The sequence below is a fragment of the Pelmatolapia mariae genome, linkage group LG10_11 (genome assembly GCF_036321145.2).
Source record: "Pelmatolapia mariae isolate MD_Pm_ZW linkage group LG10_11, Pm_UMD_F_2, whole genome shotgun sequence".
Classification (NCBI taxonomy): domain Eukaryota; kingdom Metazoa; phylum Chordata; class Actinopteri; order Cichliformes; family Cichlidae; genus Pelmatolapia; species Pelmatolapia mariae.
Genome location: NC_086236.1, coordinates 11091980 through 11101723, shown reverse-complemented (window position 1 = coordinate 11101723; position 9744 = coordinate 11091980). Strand labels below are relative to the sequence as shown.

General features: G+C 37.7%; 1 protein-coding gene across 1 annotated transcript; it reads right to left on the bottom strand.

The window, feature by feature from the left end:
• Window positions 1-376: 376 nt before the first annotated feature.
• Window positions 377-8715, bottom strand: lg10_11h5orf15 (linkage group 10_11 C5orf15 homolog). The gene is made up of 3 exons (XM_063488229.1): window positions 8586-8715; window positions 3687-4366; window positions 377-2167 (listed from the first exon to the last, which is right to left on the bottom strand). Exons 1-3 carry the CDS (start codon window positions 8707-8709, stop codon window positions 2033-2035), a joined length of 939 nt encoding a protein of 312 aa, XP_063344299.1. The 5' UTR covers window positions 8710-8715; the 3' UTR covers window positions 377-2032.
• Between the last annotated feature and the right edge of the window lie 1029 nt (window positions 8716-9744).

Here is a 9744-nt window from a genome sequence, read left to right as displayed (position 1 = left end):
AATTAGCAGCTGAGCTACAGAGTCTGCTTTTGTACACCAGTGCAGTGGTTTTTACGATGTTTTATTTTTTTCTTTTTGGTTATTTCTTTTATTAACACTTCCCTGTTTAGCAAAATAACTTTTTAACTACAACCACATCAGCTCAATCTATGACTTTTAATTACCAAAAGATACAACATGTAAGCCTATTAGGATCAAAAGAGATCAAAGTATCCTCTCCTCTTACTGATGCCAACATAGTTAAAAAGGGCATTTGCAACATAAAAAGGCAGATCACACAAGAATACTAAATTAAAACTTTTCCTTATCAAAAATATGTCAGAGGATGGACAGAGGATTAAATGAAACATGAGCCAGAAAAATTACAAAGGAAGGATTTACGCAATTTGTGCTTTATTGACCAAAAAAAGCGAGAAAGATTGTACAGTTTCTACTGTTGATTGCGAGATCAGTGTTGATCCTTCATCCCTTCATATTCTAGCTAGCATACCTGAACGGCACAGTGCAAATCTATATATATATCCACCGTCTCGCTTGTATATTCACAAACCAGCTGAAAACAACTGACAGAAGGCGTCGCGAGATTGATACATTTGCAGACTCCAGTGGCAGTCATGGCATTTCATTTGAAGGCATGAGACAACGACAGACAGAAAAACGTGGCTGTGACGCATAGGAAAGAGAAAAAATAAAAAGTTGTGTTTTTGCTTTTGTGAACAGGTCATAGAGAGGGTGCAGAATTTCTGATTAACTTAATTCCACCAAAATACCCTGACAGGAGGCAAGGAAAAGTGAAAAGTTCTGCATGGACACGAGGAAACATTGTCTTTAAAATTTGCCACAGTGAAGATGTTTTTTTGACAGAGACTTCACCGAAGTCATAAAACAAAGAGGGCCAGCCCCACGATTTCCACATAGCAAAATCTGGGCAGTAGAAGTAAATCAGGCATGTTATTAAGACAAGTTAAATATAAAGTGATCAAAGAAAAAAGAAGAATTCTGGCAATAGACATTTCTTTCTTATACATTAGTACCTTATCATCTGCACGATACACACATCCATCCTCATTTAAATGGCTTAAACACATCTTTCACCTGAAGAGTAGCCCCGCCCACCACTTCTTAACTTAATGCTTAATGTGTAGCCAAGATGGCCAAAAATTAATGAAAAGTAATAAAACTGTCACTACTTTTCATCTATAGTGTAAGCAGAAAAATTGGCGATAAAGTGATTGTAAAAAGCTCATTTTCAGGGTCCAATGAAAATTGTATTTCTCTATCTATATGCTAAAAAATAACTAAACATGTTATCTGATTATTTCTATATGAAACAATACATATATTGGAATGAATTACCCAAGTTGTCTTTAATTCAGCTGCCCCATTATGTCAAACTGAGACAATTTAAAAGAGTAGAAGAGCTTTTCTGTTTTTGTTTTTTAGGGAATAACTTAATATATAGGAACATCTGATTAACAGTTTCTGCTTCATTGCACTTTTTTGCATACTTTTGAAATATGAAAGGTAGTCGTGCTTTCCACAGCAATTACTTAGGTGTTCATTCCTAATTTCAGAGTACATACTCAACTCTTCTATTAGTTCACGATCACATTACAGCCTAAAAGTTCAATTAACATGTAATTTTTGCAACTCTTAAGCAAAGTGTTAGAAATATTAAGACAATATGCAACAGAGAAAACAAAAAATGGGTATAAAGGAACTGTAAGGCTGAAACAATACTAAAAAAAATTTGAAAAATAAAATAAAAAAGCCCCTAAGAAATCCAAAATTATTAACTTAATGGCAATGATAATTATAATTATAACAAATAAGAATATATTAATAGGATTATCTCTTCAGACAACCAAAAAGGGCCATTAAAAAAAATTCCCCAACTACAATATCCCCTGATTTCTTATTGGCCTATAAAGCAAGACAAAGCATCAATCAAGCTCCATAACAACGCACAGCATCTTATCTATAAATGACCAGGAACTGGCTCTGCGTAAGCCTACTATATTGTTCCTCTAGATTAAAAAATGTAGTCTCGGGTCATCTTGAGGGACGGCATGGCCTCATTGACATTCTGGTCCAAGCGGTGATACTCCACAGTGTTGCGGGAACACAGACCCTCCTTCCAGCGCCGGCTCTGTACCAGGAGGTAGATCTGAAAAGAGCAGGAGAAAAAGCAAATCAATTCAATTGTATTTATTTAGCGCCACGTGACAACAATAGTTGCCTCAGGGCACCTCAGTCACCATAAAAGTTTGCATAATGACTGGATTGAAGCCTTTCAGAAATAAAATCTGAGTTTATATGGGAGAAGATAAATCTGCTACGCATACCAGTCAGGCATAACATCATGACCACTGGCAAGTGAAGTAAATAACACTGATTATCTCTTCACCATGGCTTCTGTTAGTGGGTGGGATCTATCAGGGAGTGAGCGAACATTTTGTCCTAATAGATGATGTGTTATAAGCAGGGAAAAAATGGACAAGAATAAAGATTTCAACATTTTGACAAGAGGCAAATTGTGTTGGAAGAAAGCACCAACAAAGGGAGCGTCAGAACCAGGGAGCAATGGACGAAGGTGACCTGGTCTACGGATGAGAATCGAGAACCAGTTCCCAGTTCATTTCCTTTGAGTTGTTAGTCTGCTTGCCCATCGGTCCTGCTTATGGGTTCCATTTGCACTTGCGCTACAATCAGCTGATTTCAGTTTGTATTTCAGTTCATATGCCAGAGGAGGAAAACAGTGACACAGTCTGCAATGTGAATATGTACATTACTTTTATTTTTGTTTGACAAAGGGCGAGAGTGCGATGGTTAAGCGCAAACTGGGTCTGGAAAAGAAACAACTATGTTATGCTGCTATTATATCTTTGGCTCTTTGCAAACGTGTCAACGCTAAGCTAGCTAAGAACCCAGAGTGATATTAAAGCTCAGTGAATGCATTCGGGGATCTAGTATAGATGGGTCAGGGTTCTTTGGGCAGGAAAGGAGGGACCAACACAATATTAGGCAGGTGATCATACCGTTACGCCTGATCGGTGTATGATCATGGTATATTCTACAATACGAATAGCAAAATTAAGCTGATGTTGTTTTATTATCTCAAAGTAGTTTTAGTTGGTTCATTTTAATTTATTTAACACTGTGCCACTTCTAATTAATGAGTCTAATTAACTGACAATGCAAATTAGTAGAAGTTAACAATCTCAGGTATTCATTCTTCCTCTGTTGACACAATAAGGCCTTCAAGCCACAGATCTTGTTAAATTTTACCTTTTAATTTCTATGGCTATGTTTCATTATTCCACTGATTCTCAATTAATCAACTATTTCACCTGTAATAGGTTAAAAACAGCCGGAGACATCAGTTTTGGGTGACAAAATACATCAATTCAACTTAAAACAATATATGACAAAAAAGCAGCATGACCTAAGATGTTACCATAATTATTCAGTAAAAGCTAACTTCCTTATAGAAATACAAATTTTACTACATAAATAAGAAGAAAATAACTACAAATTACACACAAAAGTTTCTGCATCAAGTTAGATGTCTGCAGAACACATTTGGCTTTTACTCAGCTATTTGATCTGGATGAAGAAGTGATTCCTGTGAAGCCTCTATCAGAGACATCCTGCCGTCAGCTAGCTTTTGTCAGGCCGACACTCACCTTCCTCTTGTTGTGGTATGTGATGTAGACAATGGCCACCAGGAAAGCCAGTATGACCAGATGAAAGAAGAAGTGGGAGTCTTCATCCTCTGTGTTGTAGCTGTCTCTTTCCTTAAACGGAGTCACATCAATCTCATCGGGCTGCTTCCTGGTCTTATCATGCTCTTCATCATATGCAATATTTTCATAATTCCTGTAGTCATCATCACCACCATCATCATCATCAATCTCATTCTCATTAACATCAGTGCCCAGCTGCGGTCTGTCTTGAGGTTTGAACTCGTCCGGCTCGTCCGTTGCAGATTTTGTTGCTTCATTAGTTTTGATGGTGGTGTTGGCATTTTCTGGATCAGAGTTAATGTTTGCTTCAGGAGCTGCTGCTCCTGCTTCAGGACTAGCAGGTGTTTCCTTGGTGCCGTCATTTAGCTTATCAGAGCTATCGAACTCAACAGCGTCATTTTTTTTTGGTTTTGGAACAGTCGGAGTTTTGATGGTGCTTTTTTCAGTAACTTCCGGCTTTGCTGTGGTGGAGCTGTTGCCATCACTTTTTACAGGACCCTTGGAAACACCTGCAGCTGCTAGATTCTGATCAGTTGGTGTAGACTGTGTCACCGTTGCTTCTTTTTTCACAGTGGTCAAAGTAAGATTTTGAGATTGAGTTTCTGTGCTGTTTGGGGGCACTGTTGGATCAAAGGAAATAACAACGCAACACATTACATACATTACAATTGCATTACAACATATTTCTGACAAAGTGTTCTTTGAAACACTTGAACATAAAACATTTTCATTAACCAAAATATTTATTGCCCATCAAAAACTTAGAAAACTAGAACTTTGTTTTCTTAGTATTTGCCAACCAGTTTCACAACTACACTTTTTATTTCTTATTACGAAGACATATAAATGTCTCAATCACAAAATATTTAAAAAGGAAAAAAAATATTGAAAATGAACACTATATTGTGGCAGTTTGTGCTCCTACATAAATTTCAATCATGTCACACAACTACACCTCAAGTGAGACTGCCACGTATGGAAGCCCTTCAGCAAGCCAGTTAACCCTTGAGCTGCCACAGAGAAGCTCATAAGGGGACATTTGTACTGAGCAGCAGCTTGTTTGTGTGGAAACGTACAACCTTCACTGCAAACTAGCTTTATCAATGAAAGGTTTCATTTTGAGACAGCTTTTTTCCTTGAACTGAAAACTATAAAAACTTTAGTTTTAGTTATCTGTGTTCCAAACTGGAAATTAAAACTAGTTGTGAAAAAAAATGTTTTAGTCAGCAAAAAATAAAAACTTCAGATAATAAAGAAAAAGAAATTTCAAAAGATTTTGTGAACTTTTTTATCCTATCTCCCACCCCTCGCCCACAACCGGTCATGGCAGATGGCTGGATGTGGGTGTTTGTATCTCCTGAATGACATAGTTGGTGTGTGCTCATGTGTATGTGTTTTTATGTGTCTGCATGTTTAAGTGTGCTAGTCAGTGAGTCAGTTTGTGCGTCCATAAGTTATTAAAGAAGAATGTGCTGGCTGCAATGAAGAGAAGCGAGCTTATCGCCATTCTATAGCTTCCCCTTTGCACTGCAAAATTTTGTGCTACTGAACAGACCAGATCAGCAGCTTAGAATTTTAGTGGCCCATGTACATTTTTATTGGCCTGCAAAAACAAAGCTTTTATTTTCATATTTGTAAATATTCATAGAATATCATGAATATAAATATTGTATATTATTTCACTTTAAATCTGTCAAAATAATGCCAAAGTTCTCTTTTCTTCACATTGGAATCTGTTGATCAGGTGGTTTGATGAAGGACTCCCACCAGCTTTTTCCCAATTAAGGGGTTTACTGGTGATCACAGTAACAGGTGGTGCTGTTTTGAAGGCTAGAAAAACATTTTCCTTCACTCCACCTGAGCTCACCGTCTCGTTAACAGCTCAGTCTCTTTGCTGTGTTTGTAGACTCTGGCTCAACATTAAACTATGAGATCATCATAGTGTAACTGATGCTGTTGTCTTTTTTTGTTTTAAAACTAGAGGCTGTGTGGGTTAACGTTGGAATACTTTTTATCGACACACATGCTCCTAAATGCATTTCTTTTGCAGGTCTATTTAAAGTTACAAATGTGAGTGAAATGCTCACCTTTACGTGCTGCCAACTAAGTGACAAAAGCCATGCATTAAATGAACCGTTGAAGCAAAATCATTGAGCTATTCGTGTTACACGATGAATCGTTGCAGCCTTAGTTTTAATACCTATTAGTTTGGTAAAAATTTTATAACAACTTGCCTGATGAGGCACTGATGAATGTGTGAGATTCGTGATGTTAACAAGACTTTGAATCAGCTTATTTCAAAAAGTTACATTTTTTATTGTAACACCTGTACTGACTTTTCCAAATCTAGCCTCTGACATACACGTTCCATCCTAAAAAAAAGACAAACTAATGCTGACACTTTCCTTTCTCTCCAAAACTGGTTGCAAAAATTAAATAGGGAGTCAATGGGAGCTCATGACGGCATTTCTCTGAAACAAATGGCTCCAGTTCAAAAATGACACATCTCTGGGCTTCGAGTAAGGGCTCGTGTGAAAAAAGGCAAGGGTGGCTACATTTTGAGGGTAAAATGATGGCTGTAGGGTGAAAATTGTGGTTACAGCTGGAGGTTAAAGAGATATTTTTCAGTCTAGGTTTTCTGCCTGTCTTCCTCTAGTTCTCTAATACACACAAATGGGGAGGGATTTGAGACATTTTTTGTGACATTTTTTAAAATAACTGCAAAACCATTGAAGGTGCAGCGACAAAAATAAGTTAGTTTTGTAGGCACAGTTGTCCTGGTCAATTTGGTGTGACAACGGTGTCTGTAGGACAAACATTTTGGGAGAAAATTGGCCCAAAGGAAGGAGAGTCACAGCAAAAAAGTAAGAAAGGCTGGTCTCTCCATTCAAAGTTAATGTGACTCTACCAACAGAAAAGGTGGAATATTTCTGAAACTGTACAAAATTTCAAAAAATCTAAAGAGAAGCACGCAGCACACGAACAAGCTGCTCGTGCCACAGAGGGCGGCAGCCACACTATGATGAATAATAATAATAACAATAATGGCTGACCACAATAACATATAGCTACTGGGATCGTTGCCATCCAACTAATAAAAATGAAAACTGATTAGATTAACATGTATAACAGTATAATCAGTATAAAAACATTATCACTCTTAAACTGAAAGACCTTTGTTTATTTAGCATTGCAGAAAAAGGGACATATTTTGAACTGAGCTTTTTTTTTCCTTTTTCTTTTTTTTTTTTAAGTATTTAAATTGTCAAGAATCTGTTGCAATCAGCCAGCCTTCCTCTTTCAGTGACACCATTCACCCAACAAGTGTCGACTTTATTTCATCCTCTGGGACTGGGAGGCGTTGCTTAGCAAGTGACAGGAGGAGAACACTGGGGACTTGAGGCACTGAGTAAGCCATCCCCAAGTGAAGAAAGGGTCTATTCATATACAAGGGCCTTGGCCCATATAACCTCTGAACAGGAAAGCTTTGTTGCATTAAACACTGTGATATAACTTTAGCTTTTAAGCAGTTGACAAATGACTTAATATTTATAATTAAGCATTTTTATAATTAAAAAAGATAATGTGGCATCCTGTTCCAGATGAATTTGCATTAAAACCATGTGACAGACGTACAGTGTTTCAATTTAAAGCAAGTAAATATTTAGCAGGTTAATCAAACAGAAGTCAACCTCCCTCTGTACAAACATTTTTTTTCTTTAACATCCTGTTTTCCAGTGACATAGCACAAACCCTAAAACCCACAGAGATGTTTTTAGATTATTTCAGCTAAATATGCAACTCCATACCCATTTAAAACAGGATGAAATGTTAAACAATTCAAATTGACAACAACACCTCTGTTGAATTAGGACACCTTTATCTCAACAGCACATCTTGAAATAAGCTGTCTGTTGCACACCATCATTTTACCATATTAACAGTAATCGTATGAGGAAGGGGAGGGCAAGAGTAGACAACAACCTACATCCTGACAGCTTCAAAGTCCAATCACATTGTTTTTTAACAAACTGAGAACACATGAATTTACTACAGCGAACCAAAAGAATGCTGTAGCACTGCTCAGAGACTATCAAGGCAAAACAATACCTGCCACTGACTGAAATATTACAGTCTTTACTTACGTCAGGAGGTTTTCTTAATGACTCTCTGACAGAGGGTTAATAATCAGTATAGATATATGGTGGTACATCTGGAACATGTCAGTTTATGTGACCGCCATAACTCATTAACCCTCAGAAGGGGATCTACTGATAGAGGCTTTAAAAACAATACAATCTTGTCTTATATTATGAGGTAAACAGATAATTAACTAGGTAAAACTGAACAATACGGATCAATTATAAACATACAGTAGTTGAAATGTGGTAGAGGTTGGAGATAAAGGAAAATATGACTTCCTGTTGATGGTTTCAATAAGTGTGTTATGACCGCAAAACTCTCAAAAGACTTAACCTCTGACGCACTGTGAGTGAAACTTAAGCAAAGCTAATGTTATGAATTTATGTTTGCAGCTTAACGTTGAAACGCTTAATTTTATTTGAAAGAAATATTAGCACTGTCTTCAACGTATAACATATTTTAACTAGAAATCATATTTGCCGAATCGCATTTCAGTGCCAGGATAAAGGCGAGAGTTTTAAAATACTATTAAGTCACTTTTCCGAAACAGAGAAAGCCTGTCACCTGCCTTATTTTTTCCCCTGACACGGCGGGTACTAGCATGACGGGCTAGCCAACTAGCTAGAGCAGGGGTAAACCCTGTGGCTAAGTTTAAAGGAAACTTCGTCTCAGATACTTCAAACAAGTACGACATACCTTGTGTTTTATTTCCATTCAAAGGAGTCGACAGGCAGCTGCTCACCAAGAGCTGAAGAACAATAGTCAGAAAAAGATCAAAAATAATTCTTCTGCTTCGCCACATATTTCCGCATGTCGCCATGTTGGTGCGTGAGTGAAGGGGCGTGGCTTAGTGCGGACGTACACAGTCTGTGGGCGGTGTGAGTGTACGAATCAGCGGTGAAGTTTGAAGTGAGCTTAGTCGATGAATATTAGTCCGTCTGTTATGTCATCCTGTAACTTATAACAAACATATGTAATTTGCCGCTAATAGTAAGAGTTCACATACTTTCTCCATTCACTGATAAAGGGTAATTTTGCCTCGATAAATATAGGTCAGAATGTAGTAATTGCGTCGTATGTTAGACTGAGTCTACTCATCTTATGTGACACTTGTTATAATTATGCTTAAAAAGACAAAAAAAAAAAAACGTTGGGCCTCTTTATTAGGTATGCCTTACTAGTACTGGGCTTGGATCCCCTTTTGTCTCCAGAACCTCTTTATTTATTTCTTCGGAACTTACTGACATGGTGCGATATCCTACTTGACGTGGCCATCAGAACATGGGCAGACTTTGGTCATGTGTTTAAATGATGCCCAGATGATACTAAGGGGTCAAAGTTTATACAAGGCATGCTAGAGCCATGCTGTCCTGCTGCTTACACAAAATACCAATTATACCATTCAAATGTTGCAACAGGAATCAACTCATTCTTCATCACTCGTTTTTCCCCTCCTCCTTTGTCTGATTCTGTATGCAATGTAGCCTCGGGTTCCTCTTCTTAGCCAACAGGAGTGGCATCTGAGGTGGTCTTCCGCTGCTGCTGTAGCCCATCTCCATCAGCATGTTGGGAGTTTAAAGATCATCTTCTGCATAACCTGGTTGTGAGGAGTTGTTATTTGAGATACTGTTGCCTTGCTATCAGCTCGAAGCAGTCTGGACATTCTCTTCTAACAGCAACAGAACATTTTCACCCAGAGAACTGTCGTCACTGGATATTTTAAGGGAAAATCCCAGATCAGCAGTTTTTGAAACAGTCAAACCAACCCACTGCTACAACCAACCATAACACATTTAAACTTGAATCACTTGAATCACCTTAACATTTCTGATGCCTGATGGGAACTTCAACAGGT

Coding starts and splice junctions, on each gene's coding strand:
- lg10_11h5orf15 (XM_063488229.1), bottom strand. CDS start 8,709: ATGGCGACATGCGGAAATATGTGGCGAAGCAGAAGAATTATTTTTGAT. Junction 4,367..8,585: donor GAATGGAAATAAAACACAAG/GTATGTCGTACT, acceptor TTGATCCAACAG/TGCCCCCAAACAGCACAGAA. Junction 2,168..3,686: donor CATACCACAACAAGAGGAAG/GTGAGTGTCGGC, acceptor TGCTCTTTTCAG/ATCTACCTCCTGGTACAGAG.